At 33.9% G+C, this 16,039-nt stretch overlaps 1 protein-coding gene across 2 annotated transcripts in view; it reads right to left on the bottom strand.

Moving 5' to 3' along the window:
- Positions 1-16,039, bottom strand: part of SWT1 (SWT1 RNA endoribonuclease homolog) — a 91,421-nt gene that overhangs the window by 11,154 nt on the left and 64,228 nt on the right. For both annotated transcript variants that reach the window (XM_060035318.1, XM_060035325.1), the window contains exons 17-18: positions 7,865-7,931; positions 3,829-3,893 (exon numbers count right to left, since the gene is read on the bottom strand). In XM_060035318.1, the coding sequence (XP_059891301.1) occupies positions 3,829-3,893; positions 7,865-7,931 (132 nt within the window). The remainder of the gene's footprint in view (positions 1-3,828; positions 3,894-7,864; positions 7,932-16,039) is intronic.

The following is a 16,039-nucleotide window of genomic DNA, read 5'->3' as shown; positions in this document are numbered from 1 at the left end:
CAATGAGGTATCACCTCACACCAGTTAGAATGGGCATCATCAGAAAATATACAAACAACAAATGCTGGAGAGGGTGTGGAGAAAAGGGAACCCTCTTGCACTGTTGGTGGGAATGTAAATTGATACAGCCACTATGGAGAACAGCATGGAGGTTCCTTAAAAAACCAAAAATAGAATTACCATAGGACCCAGCAATCCCACTACTGGGCATATACACAGAGAAAACTATAATTCAAAAATACACATGCACCCCAATGTTCATTGCAGCACTATTTACAATAGACAGGTCATGAAAGCAACCTAAATGCCTATCGACAGACGAATGGATAAAGAAGATGTGGTACATATATACAACGGAATATTACTCAGCCATAAGAAGGAACGAAATTGGGTCATTTGTAGAGATGTGGATGGATCTAGAGACTGTCATACAGAGTGAAGTAAATCAGAAAGAGAAAAACAAATATTGTATATTAACGCATATATGTGGAACCTAGAAAAATGGTACAGATGAAACGGTTTGCAGGGCAGAAATGGAGACACAGATGTAGAGAACAAATGTATGGACATGAAGGTGGGGAAGTGGCAGGGGTGGTGGTGGTGGTAGGATGAATTGGGAGATTGGGATTGACATATATACTCTAATATGTATAAAATAGAAAACTAATAAGAACCTGCTGTATAAAAAAATAAATAAAATAAAATTCAAAAAATAAATAAAAACAAAATAAGCCTTGATTCCCCATTCATATCATCTGAGAGGGTCCCTTTAAAGATGGAGGCTGATGGAAAATTTGAAAATGGCTATCACTTGTAGAATATATGACCACCATTATTGTATGTAATTTTTGTTTGTTTTTTGGCTGTCTTTCCTCCCCATCCACCAGCCCCCTTCCCCACCTTTAACATGAGCTAAAGGGCAGAATGGTGTGATGGGAAAAAGAAAAGAAAAATTTTGGTAAAGCTAGTATTTTGACAAGAACCCTAAATACTTCTTTATACATTAGTAGTTTCAAAAATAAACTACGAGAATCTTTGGGGAGAAGAATTTGTCAACAGATTATCAAGATCTTTTAAGATGTTCATAGTCTAAAGAAATAGAAACATGGTCAAAGATTTCTGCAGATACTGAACACAGTATTACATAAAGTGGTTTAAAAATGGAAATATGGTCAATGTCCAACATTTAAGGAAATACTTAACTGAATCATGGTATATTTAGACAATGTAAGTATATATAGACATTAAAAATGATGCTTGTTGAGATTCTGGTTACAGAGGTGTGGGTTTTTGAGGTTTGTTAAGTTGGAAAATAAATAGTATACAGAACCATATATATACAGTATAATCTATGTAAAAGTATATTAAAAAATGAAATTTATCTGCAATTTCTGCATTTTTATAAGCATGTATTATATTGATTACATAATAAATAAAATTTTTAAGTAAAAACAAACAAACAAAACAATATGGATCAATGGAACAGAATAGAGAGCCCAGAAATAAATCCACACACCAATGGACAATTAATCTTCTACAAAGGAGGCAAGAATATACAGTGGGGTAAAGACAGTCCCTTCAGCAAGTGGGGCTGGGAAAGTTGGACAGCTGTATGTAAACCAATGAAGCTAGAACACACCCTCACACCATACACAAAAATAAACTCAACATGGCTTAAAGACTTAAATATAAGACAAGACACCATAAAACTCCTAGAAGAAAACATAGGCAAAACATTCTCTGACATAAATCGTAGCAATGTTTTCTTTGGTCAGTCTCTCAAGGCAACAGAAATAAAAGCAAATATAAACAAATGGGACCTAATCAAACTTATAAGCTTTTGCACAGCAAAGGAAACCATAAACAAAATGAAAAGACAACCTACAGAATGGGAGAAAATATTGGCAAATGATGCGACTGGCAACAGCTTACTTTCCAAAGTATACAAACAGCTCATACAACTCAACAACAACAAATACAAACAACCCAATCGAAAAATGAACAGAAGACCTAAATAGACATTTCTCCAAAGAAGACATACAGACGGCCAGTAGGCACATGAAAAGATGCTCATCATCCCCAATTAATAGAGAAATGCAAATCAAAATTACAATGAGGTACCATCTCACACCAGTCAGAATGGAAATGGGTGTGGAGAAAAGGGAACCCTTTTACACTGTTGGTGGGAATGTAAATTGGTGCAGCCACCGTGGAAAACAGTATGGAGGTTCTTCAAAAAACTAAAAATAGAGTTGCCATATGATCCAGCAATCCCACTCCTGGGCATACACCCAGACAAAGCTATAATTTGAAAAGATACATGCAGCCCTGTGTTCACAGCAGTACTATTTACAATAGCCAAGACATGGATACAACCTAAATGTCCACTGACAGATGAATGGAGAAAGATGTGGTATACACACACACACACACACAGACATACACACACACACGATGGAATATTACTCAGCCATAAAAAAGAATGAAATAATGCCATTTGCAGCAACAGGGATGGACCTTTTAAGTGAAGTAAGTCAGAAAGATATGATATCACTTACACGTGGAATCTAAAATATGACACAAATGAACATATCTTTGAAACAAAAACAGACTCACAGATACAGAGAACAGACTTGTGTTTGCCAAGGGGGAGGCGGGGTCGGGGAGGGAAGGACTGTGAGTTGGGGGTTAGCAGATGCAAACTATTACATTTAGAATGGATAAACAACAAAGTCCTACCATATAACACAGAGAACTATATTCAATATCCTGTGATAAACCATAATGGAAAAGAATATGAAAAAGAATATAAATATATATGTATAACTGAGTCACTTTGCTGTACAGCAGAAATTAACACAACACTGTAAATCAACTGTACTTCAATAAAATTATAAAAAAAAAACAATATGGGTTGGGGGTTGGGGGCAGGGGTTATGGGACTGGAGGGCAACCCTGGAAGGGTTAAATGGGTATCTAATCCTCATGAATTTGTCTGCCTTGGCCCAGGATTGAAGGGCTTTACACCTATACCCTGTGCGTACTACGTCTATATCCCCACTAAGGAGAACATGGGAGGGAGGATACAAATAAAGGTGGGTAAAGGTCTATTTTATCAACTGAATGGCAGGCATATGAGTATTCTTTATACGAGCTGTTCTTCAAAACATAGACTGGGGAATGTAGACTCTTTCAAAGGGTCTGTGAGGTCAAAGTATTTCCGTAAGACTAAGACGTGATTTGCCTTTTGAATTCTTGTCCTTATGAGAGTGTACAACAGTTTTCCATAGATATGTAACATGGGATTACTGAGACTAAATGCAAAAGAAGCAATGAGAATCTACCTGTCTTCTATTAAGTCAGACATTAAGAGATTTGCAAAAATCTCTTACAACGCCATGCTTGTAAGTAATATTTTGTGTTTGGGAAAAATTATTTTCATAATTATGTTACTTAACATAACATGTAATTAGCTGTTATTTTTAAATGAATATTTTTAAATTTCTCAATTCTAATTTCTAATACAGTAAATTTAGATAGATAAGACCCACATAAACAAAAGCTCTTAGGGGTGTTCAGTATTTTTAAAAAATATAAAAGAACCTTGATGCCCCAAAGCTTGAGAACCACTTTCAAACTTAAACTTGCTATATGCATACATACATACACACACAGCTCTTATGTATGTATATTTCATATTTAGAAAGGTTAAAAAAATGTCATAGTTTAGTGAAGACGTAAAAAGAACCCTTCAGCACCACCACCAAGTGGTGCTATACATGGTAAAAGAGTGTTACACTGATATATCTACACACAGATATGACTTACCGATACTCAGCCTGTGAAACACAATCATAAAGTTCCTGGGCAGTAAATTTGACATTTTTATTTACCTGAAAAGAACCAAGATATAGCTATTTAAAATGCATATTAAGTCAAATGAGTGGTGAGAGCACAATTAGAATGGCCCATATTCTGAGGAAGCAGAATGTCAAGTTTCTAGTTTTTGCATAAAAAGGACTAAATAATAACAATTAGAAGATCAGTGACCATAATACTAACACTGAACTATGTGTAAAAATATTAGTCCTATTGTTACAACTTAATCTGTTCACAGAACCAGAAGAAGTGAGATGGTCCTGAGGTTAGTGGGAATCTCAAAAAGCAGATGATCATTTTATACATCAAACGGACAGAAAAAAACGTGTAGTACATGAAACACTAAATTCTACCACTACTGGCTCTCATCAACAGATTCATGCATCAATTAGCCTAGCCCTAATGTATTTATTCAATATTTATTTTCTGGGAGAAGTAAATAAATTGTTAAAAAAAATTTTAACAGCTGTACTTAAAAGACTAGAGTAGATCTGGGGTTCCATAGGTAGACTACTGTAAGCAGAATCAGCCAGCTCTTATTTCATGAATAGAAATAATTCAAGCTGAAAGAAAAAGTTAAATATTCAACTCTAACAATATTTGAATACTATGATTGACACTTCTGAAAGTTATTACTGAATAACTTTCATTTAAACACTAAGGTTATAAACTGTGTGGAAAGATCTACCTGTTTAGGAAAAAGCCTGATTTATAGACATTTTCTGAAGAAATGTGTTTTTCAGACTACTGAGGTCTAAGTATTTAAACTAATATGTTTAAGTTTATAAATATTATAATTCAGAGACAATTTACAACACTATAAAAATATAAAAGTCCTTCATCATACAAAAACTTGTTGTGGCACACGTGGAGAACACACTGAAGGAATCCTGTATTTCTTGCGACTTACCACTGATTTAGACAGTATTGTACTTAAGTTGCAAGGAACAATCTGGAAATTTGTAGAAGGAAATTCTTTTTATCAGATTACTCAAGATATAACCCAGTGTCTAAGTTTTTAGAGATTCTGTATTAGTGAAGGGAAACTAAATGAGACTACCTTCTATTCAATTTACTTTTAAAAATACTCAAGCTATTATTAGCCGTATGCAGGTTTTTTTTGTTTTTGTTTTTTTTTGCTGTACGCAGGCCTCTCACTGTTGTGGCCTCTCCCATTGCGGAGCACAGGTTCCGGACGCACAGGCTCAGCGGCCATGGCTCACGGGCCTAGCCACTCCGCGGCATGTGGGATCTTCCCGGATCGGGGCACGAACCCGTGTCCCCTGCATCGGCAGGCGGACTCTCAACCACTGCGCCACCAGGGAAGCCCCGTATGCAGTTTTTTGATGAGGAAAAATGCTCCTACCCAGATTTAATTAACACTACTTTAAAGATTTATATCATGAAAGTTTTCTATGGATTTTAAGGTTTTGCTTATTTGCAAAAGTTCTACGAGCTTCCTCAGTATTTTCATAAGGTCACCATATTTGTATAGAAAATGTTCCATTCACTGAAGGTTAAAAACACATAGTTTTTAAATATAACAGTTGAAATGTATATAATCCTAAATTTTCACTTAAAATTAGGATTATATATTTATATATAATTTAATGTTATTTAATTATACATAATATTTACTATTATATTTAATGATTTATGAAATTGGTGTATAATTGATCATGATTAAGTACTTTATAATTTTTATTAAAATAATCTTCCAAAAATGTTCTAAAATATACATTTAGAGTTAACTTATTGACCAGTCCAATTCCTATTTCTTTACATATTCTGCCCTGGTCTCAAGGGCCTTTGATATTTTCACTACTGCCCCAACATGCTAGGACCTATAATGTACCCAAACTTAGGCCAGCAAATTTCAACAATCAACACTGCAGATCTTTGATCAGAAGATGAATGGAATAATCTATTCTCTATCAACTGCTAAGAAAAATCAGCTGAAGAACTGATTTTGAACCTGATATAATATGAATACAAAATAGTTTTTGAAGCCATTAGTAGATTTTTAGCAAAAAGTATTTAGATTTATCTTTACTTTAAAAAACAATCATCCACGTACATTTAGACACTTATCCCAGAACGTGGCTGGAGTGTAAGTGTGATGTGGCTCCAGGTTACAGCAGATGACTTATAAAGTAGGCAGTTAATCTACTACTAATAAAGGAAAACTGAAACACAAATTCATGACATACATCACAGGTTCTAGCCTGAAATATACCATTTCATTCTATTCATTAATTCTGATACAAGACATTTTAAATTACTCATATTGGGACATTTTAAATTACGCTATTAAATATCATTTAATAATTCCCAGAAAACAAAGAGCTAAAAGATGCCTCCCCATCAGTAAACGTTAGAGTTGTGATTGTAAATGGATTATGGAATTGGTGTCGTTAATTCTTAGCTGTACTATCAGAAATGCCAAATATCAGAAATGACTATATTATTTTTAATTCTTAAAAAATCAAGATCAGAAGGCAAAGGTTAAGTATAAAAATAGCCAAACATCTTAAAAAATTTAAATCGTTGTATCACTGTTTATGATGTGAAACAAATATATCCAATGTAGTAACTGGTACTGGGGAGGAAGTTCTGCTAAGAGAAACACTTTCAAAATCTGGGACTCAGATCCACATATTCTTATAAATAGCAAGTTGGGTATTTTCTCCTAATGCTCTCAGCAACAGAAAGCACTAAATCCAAAGAAGACCTATATATCAGATTTTTCAAGGATATGTGATTTTAAAATTGTCCCCATTGTTTCTACAAATATATTTTTATTGAATTTGAAATTCAGAAAGTATAATGAAATAATTATTTCACTGAATCATCTCAAAAGAGATGATTTAAAAAGTACATGTAACTTTAAAAAAGTACATGTAAACAACCACTCTTTCCTTAAATAAAATAAGTAACACTTATTGAACACTTACTCTGTGCTTGGTACTGTTTGGAGCACTTTATATATATTAAGTTATTTAGTCTTTAAAGAATAGCTGTAATTTATCTACTTATGTTATTCCCATTTTACAGATGAAGCAACTGAGGCAAAGAGAATTAAATAACTCGTCTAAGATCATACAGTTAATAGGCGGCAACATTTGAACATGAGTAGTTTGACTTCAGAGTCTGTGTTCTTAGTCACTAGGTTCTTAATGTAAGATGTGGCATAAAAAAGTTAAATAAAGAGCTAACCAGGAATAAAAGTGAAGAAATATATTTAAAGAAGTTTGACTCCATAAGAAAAGTGACACCTGAAAATATGTCATATTCCTTTATTTAGAGTATTTTAAAAATTAAACACACACACACTTAAAAAGAAAGAATATATGGGCACATGGGTAAAGAACTTTAGGCAAACAAAAACTGAAGATCAACAGAATACTTTCCTTGGATCAACAAGGATAAGAAAAGCATGCAGATTAATTTACAAAATACACTGGAGCCTCACCAGAACTTTAATTCCAAGGTCTATACTGCTGCTATGGAGGAAACTAAATTATAGCTTTCTTTTTCAGCAATCAGTAGTTCTCAACCGGAGGTGGTTCTTCCTCCCTAGGGGCCATCTGAGTGAGTGGGGTGCGGTGGGAAGATATTTTTGCTTGTCACACTGACTGGGGGAGCTACTGGCATTTAGTATCTGAGGAGCAGAGATGTTAAAGCATCCTGCAACGTTCCACACAATGAAGAAATGACCTGTCCAAAATGCCAACAGCACCCCTGATGAGAAACAATTCTGTGTTGGATAAAGTGTATTATTATAGGTCTCTACTGTATGTTTTTACTTAGAGAATGAAAAAAAGAAAAAAACTGACTGGCACTGGCAAACTTCTGTGGCATTCAAGAATTTAAAGCAAATATCAATTAAATAGCATTTGATTACATTTTAGAACACCTATGTTTGTTTATATTAAAGCTTGATTATAATGGAAATATGATAAACATTTAAAAATATTTCTCCTACCTCATACTTGATTAGGAAGTTATAGAGGGTCTCAACATCTTGATAATTACTACTGGGTGCCAAAATCCTAAAAAATAAAATAAAAACAAAGGAGGAAGAATGAATGATTTAAGAAAAAACAATACCTTGAACTTTTCTCCCAGCACATATTCATACTGTGAGAGATACCTTATTGTATAACAAGCTTATTAAAATGTTTACAATCTTTTGGGGGCTTTATTTATCAATTACAGTTATAAAACCATGAGCTTACTTCAACAAATATCGATTATCAATTGATAACAAATTATTAAAAGATTTTTATTTACTTATATTAATATTTACATCATCAGTTAATCAACAACCATTAGCATTCTAACATGAAATTATAGTTCACATTTTGAGTTACAATGATATATATTTTTCAAAAGGTAGGTAGAAATGTGAAGTACCTTTACATTCCTTATCTTTTAAGCTGCAGATAAAGCTTAAAGATTTTCCACAAAAATGTGCAACCAATCCAAGTGGACAACTGATATAAACTATCAAACACATAAAAAAAAATCCTAATAAAGATTCTGTGACTAAATTCAAATAATACTGTTTGAACTAACAGCGTAGCAGTTGATGAAAAAGCATTAGTAATCAGACTATGTCAGTTGTTAGAAGTAACACTGACTCATAAAAATAACATAAAAACAGGGCTTCCCTGGTGGCGCAGTGGTTGAGAGTCCGCCTGCCGATGCAGGCGACACGGGTTCGTGCCCCGGTCCGGTAAGATCCCACATGCCGCGGAGGGGCTGGGCCCGTGAGCCATGGCTGCTGAGCCTGCGCCTCCAGAGCCTGTGCTCCGCACCGGGAGAGGCCACAACAGTGAGAGGCCCGGCCCGAGTACCGCGAAAAAATAAATAAATAAAGTAACATAAAAACATAAAATGGAAACAAGAAATAAAAAGAAGGAAATGGAAGACCATGTTTCTCCCTCTAGCGGTAAAGTATTAATTCTCATTTTCTTATACTAAGTATTTTTTTAATTCTTTCAAGATGAATTTTTTTTCTTTTGAAAAAAGGGAAAGAAAAGGAAAGCAGTCCTTTCATTATGGTAAAGTGGTTAAGAGCAATGTCTGCCTGGTTTCTGTGTTCTTGAGTGAGTTCTGTGCGACTTATTTTCCTTATCTGCTAAATGAGGATGGTGACAGTCTTTACTTCATAGGATTATAGTGACAATTAAACAAGTTACTGTAAAGTCTTTATAACAGTGTCTGATATACAGCAAGTACTATATATATGTATATATAAAATAGTAACAATAACAACTATTACCATCTAATGCCTAATACTTTCAAGCCACAGAATAAGTTCATGATGATTTAACTTATGAGAAATCAATCCACCCCAATTAATTCTTAAATTCCAAGTGCCTTTTAATTACAACAGTGTCTCTAGGTTCTCACATCCTTGCCAATGCTTGATGCTGTCAGACATTAGAGTTAACTGATCTCAATAAACTTAATTAGATCTTTAAACAAGTTGGCCCTCATCAGACTTGTGGGAGAGCTTTTATAAATAATTTCTCAGGATATAGTCAAATTTTTAAATGGGTCATACTCTCTTGGAGGAGACACATACAGAATATCTTTAAGAACAAACAAATATCGGCCTATGGGTCTTCCCTGGAGGTCCAGTGGTTAAGACTCTGTGCTCCCAATGCAAGGGGCACGGGTTTGATCCCTGGTTGAGGAGCTGAGATCCTGCATGCCTCACGGTGCAGCCAAAAAAAATCTGCCTAAAAATGTTTCATAGAAAAAATTATTCTCCCAACAAGTAATTTTAAGACACAATCTCAATACCGGAAAAAAGAAAGAAAAAACAAGAGGATAAATACATTGGAGAGAGTCCATAAATAATTTGTTTTCAAATATGAGAACAAAGCTATATAGATAAGCTAAACTAATCTTCTAGAAAAGCAATGGAAAAATAGTGTGTTCCAACTTTGTAACCTAGTGTAAACAAACTATAAGCAATGTAGAATAATTTACACCCATTCTTTTTTATAGCTTTGGAAATAATCCAAACTGTCCATAAAGAGGGTAAAAAAAATAGATAAAACAAGATGTTTTATAAGAGAGCCTTATAAATTTCAAGCAAAGTACGCTCTTTGCCAGAGAATAAAGTTAACATTTCTCTGTACTGAAATACTTCGCAGAAAAACTAGTTTTAGGTAAAATAGTCATTTATCTGTAGCAACAAGTCAGAGCCATAGTACGAAATAAAGAAAACAATTACATCATCCTAGTTTTCCAATTAGCAAAAACTGAAAAAATTTTAAACTCCCAGCATGGTTTTATTTTTTTAACAGTCTTACTGTTCAAGACTGTAAAACTATTTTTTAACAATCTTACTGTTTATTTTTTAACAGTCTTACTATTCACTCATTTTAACAATTCAATGATTTTTATAAATAAATTTACTGAGATGTACAATGATGTACATTGTACAAACTTAAATACTTGATTATTTGACAAAATTACCACAGAATTATATTCTAATGAAAAAAGGCTTATTGGGATGTCAGCATCATTCACAAATATATTACTATTAAAATCAGAATAAAATTGTACATGTTATATTTTAAAACAAGGATACACATTATAGGATTTGTTATAAAATTTGCTACTCTTAAAAATGTTTTGATTCACTGTACAGTAGAAACACAGCACTGTAAAACAACTATACCCCAATTAAAAAAAATATTTTGAGGTAAATTGAGCCCCAAAGAGACTAGACAATATTTATTAAAATACACTCAATTTAGGGTTGAATTTAGACTTCATTATGTCCAATGAAGTTTGAGTTTATGAGAATGGAATTTGGCCTGGTATAAACAAAAACTGCCAACTTTTACTAACTAGAAGTACAGCTTGTTGAAAATACACAAAAAATGAAATGGAGAAAAATAATTTATGGACTTTCATGCCTTAGTAATTCCCCACACAAAAATTCTTGAGAGGTCAGCCTTCTCTATAGCTTTCTCATTTCTTTTTAAAATACCAGCACAAAGACAAAAGACTCTTAGAATGAAAGTCCTAAAATTACCCTTCAATGGCAACTTTTAAAAAGAATAATAGAAAGGATTAGCCCTTAGAGAAAATGGCCATTTTTTAATTTATAAATATATCCACATCTGTTTTTCAAGAGAAATTCATAACAATCAATAAGTATATATCAAATGCATACTATTCTCTCAAATGTATATGATACTAAGAGCTATGGAATATAAAAGAAAAAAGACATGGTTGCCTATCTTCAAGTTGTTATAATCTTGAAATTTCACTTTAGAATTTTGGAATCAGAATTAGGAAATAGATTGAAGTAGGATTTAATCTGCTGCTCGCAGATTATTTACAAACCAAGTTGATCAAGTTACCTACTTTTCTGTACCCCAGCTCCTCACCTGTGAAATGAGGAGAAAGTAGTATTTACTGAATAAGGTTATTATATGAAGTAAATAAAACAATATATCTAAAATACCAAAATGTTTATTAGCACAATGCCTGGCACATGTCAATAAATATTAGGTGCTATGAAAACCAGTTTTCAGATGTAGAAACCAAGGCTCAAGGTTGTAAAAAACTTGCCCAAGATTACAGAGTGGTGGTAGGTACCTAAATCTCTATTGGTTTGACTCTGGAGTCCATGCTTTTTCCACTAATAAAAAAGGATAACCCGCACATCTTCTTGCCTTAAATGATTTTATGAAATCAAATGAAATAAAGTTCTTTAAAATCTTTTAAGAATTTCATATGTAAGCAAAAACAACCTCGTTAATTTGCCTTGTATCAAATGCTTCTGGCAAACTATTCTGTGTATGTTCAAACACTAAATCTTTGTAGTTGTTATATCTTTTTCAAAACCACAAAGGAAGTCAGTAGCAGAACCAACAAGTCCTGACTCTTAACCACATAAGCACTTTGAGTTTTCTATTTATTTACGAGCAATTAACATTAAGTAAGCAACAAGTTAATCTGAGTTAAACAAATTTCATTTCCATCTTATCAATATTAGACAAATATCAATGTATCTCATCAAGAAAAAGACTATGCTACTCAAAAATTTTAAAAAGAAACGAAAGTTAATCTGACTAAAATTAAAAAATCAAATAATGCATTAAAATGGACTAATTTTTAAATAAGGATTTTAAAAATTCAAATAAAACTTTCTCCTATATAGGAGAAATAAAGCATCAGACTCAGGAGTGGGGAAATAAGTCTAGAATATTCAAGTTTAATATCTAATTCTAGAAATTCAAAAGAAGAGAGAGCATATTCTTGGATATTTATAAATCTTAACTTACAACCCACAGAACTGAATAAATTATGTTCCCTGCTGGCAAGGCAGTTTCACATTAATATAATATTTTAAATAGTTTTTCATGCTTGAAGAAAATTAAAAATAAGTTTAAAAACTAATTGTATGACTTATTTTACTTAGCATACTGTCCTCAGGGTTCATCCATGTTGTAGCATATGTCAGAATTTCCTTCCTTTTAAAGGATGAATAATATTCCACTGTTATCCATATACCGCATTTTGCTTATTTATTCATCTGCTGACAGACACGAGTTACTTTCATGTTTTACTTACTGTGAATAATGCTGCTATGAACATAGGTATGTAAATACCTCTTTGACACTATAATTGCAGAACCAGCCCAAACTGGCCCTGTCCTGTATCTAACAAGATACTGAGTTGTTTTTCAGAGACAACAAAACAAAACCACAAGTCATGCAGCCAAAGCACACGCAGAAGAGAAAATTTTGACCTCAAATAACACCTGGAACCAAAGTTTCTCCCCTCCACAGAACCAAAGGACCAGATGTGACCAGAACCCTTTCAGAAGTGAAGGGTCCATTGTTCAGGAAGATCCAGTGCTGAAGCCCCTTTACCTAACCTTACCATAAATGGCCAAGTTCCAAAGCCCTCCAATGGAAACCTGCCCCACCAGGGCTCAAACCAACCCTCTTCCCCTAACTCATGAAAGTTTGACCAAACCCCAGATTGATGAGACAGATTTGAGAGCCGTGCCTCCTTGTTTCCTTGCCAGTCAACCTTACAATAAAGTCTTTCCTCTTCTCAAAAGCTGGTGTCATGGTACTGGCTTGTATGCGAATTGGGCAGCAAGCCCTTTGCACAGAAACAAGATTTTATTTTCAATTCTTTTGTGTATATACCTGGAGTAGTCAAAATTATAGATAGGCAGAATGGTGGCTACCAGGGGCTGGGGAGGAAGCGGAAATGAGGAGTTACTATTTAATGGGAATAGAGTTTCAGTTATACAAGATGAAAAGAGTTATGGATATGGATGGCGGTGACAGTTGCACAACATTATGAATGTATTTAATACCCCATTAATACATTTTTAAGAACACTTAAAAATGGTAACAACGGTAAATTTATTTTACGTGTATTTTACTACAATAAAGAAGTTAGATTAAAAATATGTAATTAGGGTTTCCCTGGTGGCACAGTGGTTAAGAATCCGCCTGCCAAGGCAGGGGACACAGGTTCGAGCCCTGGTCCGGGAAAATCCCACATGCCATGCAGCAGCTAAGGCCGTGTGCCACAACTACTGAGCCTGTGCTCTGGAGCCCACGAGCCACAACTACTGAAGCCCGTGTGCCTAGAGCCTGTGCTCCGCAACAAGAGAAGCCACCTCAATGTGAAGCCCGCGCGCCGCAACCAGAGAAAGCCCGCACGCAGCAACGAACACCCAACGCAGCCAAAAATAAAATAAATGAAATAAATAAATTTATTTTAAAAAAATACATAATTACATGAAGTAAAAATGTTTGTTTACAACATTAAAAACTCATTGTACATTCTCCAAAGCTAAGAACTGACTCAGAGCTTAAATTTTACTATGAATCAACTATTACATCTTTATTGAGGACAATAGTTATTCAGCATCTACCAAGTGCCAGGGATGGAACAAATGCTGTCTCCTTTAATTTCTGCAATTTAATAAAGCAATTATTATAAACTCCATTTTATAGATTAGGAAACAAATACAAAAAAGGTTAATTAACATATCTAGGTGACAGAGATAGTAAGTGGATGGAACTAGGATTCAACTTCAGATCATTCTGACCCTAGAGTTCTGTCCTTTTTCTCCTTCCTTTTTTTAAAAATAGTAGTTTGTATCTGCTACCCCCAAACTCCTAACTTATCCCTCCCCCACCCCTTTAATAACCGTAAGTTTGTTTTTTATGTCTGTGAGTCTGTTTCTGTTTTGTAAATAAGTTCATTTGTATCATACTTTAGATTCCACATATAAGTGATATCATATGGTATTTGTCTTTCTCTGTCTGACTTACTTCACTTAGTATGATAATCTCTAGCTCCATCCATGTTCCTCTTATTTTAATACAGTGACATGCAAACTGAATTTTGCTGATGATGAATTTAAGTTGTATTACTGATAAACTGGGTGAAAATTTATCAAATTAACAATAGGATATGCTCATCAGGAAAATGTTATTGGATCTTAGAGTACATTTTTGGGGGTCCTTTATTACAAGTAAAATTAAAATCATATGTTTTCTATAGTTAATTTGGTGAAATCAGCTATGCAAGTGGAAGATATCCATCAGCCCCAGATTTTAAAAGAACACCATATGCAATTAAAAAGCAAAAAATAAAGTTAAACAACTTAAACAAAATAAATTATTTTATGTTCCTGTTTTCCCTTTAGAGTGAAGAATTTTGTAGATATAGGTATTAAATGTAGGAACTTTGGATTAGTTTGGATACAGTTAATAGTTAAAATTTGATCTATTCAGAACACTGGAGTTTTTTTTATAAAGTTGGTGGTAGGAACAAGGAGAGTTTATAGGTAATTTTAATGACTACATTTGAAATTTAATTATAAAAGCAAATTCTACAGAAAGAAAATATCATTTAGATTAAGGAAAAGATTATACGGCTTACATGTGTGCTACACATAAACATACATACAATTAGAACATACTGGCAAATACTACAGCTCTGTTAATTTTGCAGAAAGGTTAAAACACCATATATCCATACACTTTCCACTAATTCTCTTATATGGGTCACCAGCCTCTTCCGCCAATGTATTTTCTACATTGGCATTTAAGCATAACGATATAATGATTATGATCATGGTCTCTGGACTCAGTCTGCTTGAGTTCAAATCATAGTTCTACCACTTTCCAGCTGAGCGGCATCAGGTATATTACTTTACTCCTCTGCACCTATGTTTCTCATGTATAACATGGATAATAACAGTACTTATCTCCCAGGACTGTTAAGAGGATTAAATGAGTTAATATGTATAACATACTTGGAACAGTTCTTGGCTCAACAAAATGTTAGCTATTATTATTCTTCTACCTCTTATCTTAAAAAACACCCCCAATTATCACTGTAGCTTATCAACTGAGAACTAAATAAATATTTAGTTCAAACCGTTTGGGGACCTGTTATCTCCTTGTAAAGTCTGTCCAGCAGTGAACTTTTATGTGATCCATATGAACGGTGACAATCTTCTCTCTTTTGTCTTGGATGTTGATGTAAACATCAATAAGGGAATTCCAGAAAAATGAAAGGCAGAGAAGATGGCCAATATGTAACCAATAACATTTTCAATCCCTAATTATTGCAATTAAGGTAAAGGTGGAGCCAAACTCTAACAAAAACATGATTATTATCAATACAGAACATAATCTATAAAATATGATCTGAACATGGAGAAACACAGGAACTATGCCCTACCCATTGGCTGCCAACCAGATGAGAGCATACTGTTTCACATCACCAGGATCTAGGAGCACCCCTAGAAATAAAAGCTGTTACTATGGTAATCAGCTGCAGCCATATTACTGAACTTTGCTTAGCTGTGTTGACCACACCCAGACAGAACATGCATATTCCTAGCCTCAGTTTTATCTTTATGTGACTTGACAGGAATTATGGGAACTGACATCAGTACTACAATTTATTCCCAGAAAGGTCATGGAAATGACCTTCTAAAATATTTAGAATCTCTGACTGACGAAAAGACAGCTTGTGGTGATATCAAAAATCCATCTCACTAGGTTTAGTGTTCAATTAAAAGCCATCTTCAGAAAAATCTTAACTATGTTCACAAAGCAGCATATTCTTACCTTAGCTAATG

Source organism: Delphinus delphis, chromosome 1 (genome assembly GCF_949987515.2).
Source record: "Delphinus delphis chromosome 1, mDelDel1.2, whole genome shotgun sequence".
NCBI classification, from domain to species: domain Eukaryota; kingdom Metazoa; phylum Chordata; class Mammalia; order Artiodactyla; family Delphinidae; genus Delphinus; species Delphinus delphis.
Note: the sequence above shows the minus strand (reverse complement) of the source record. Positions and strands in the feature narration are given on the sequence as shown.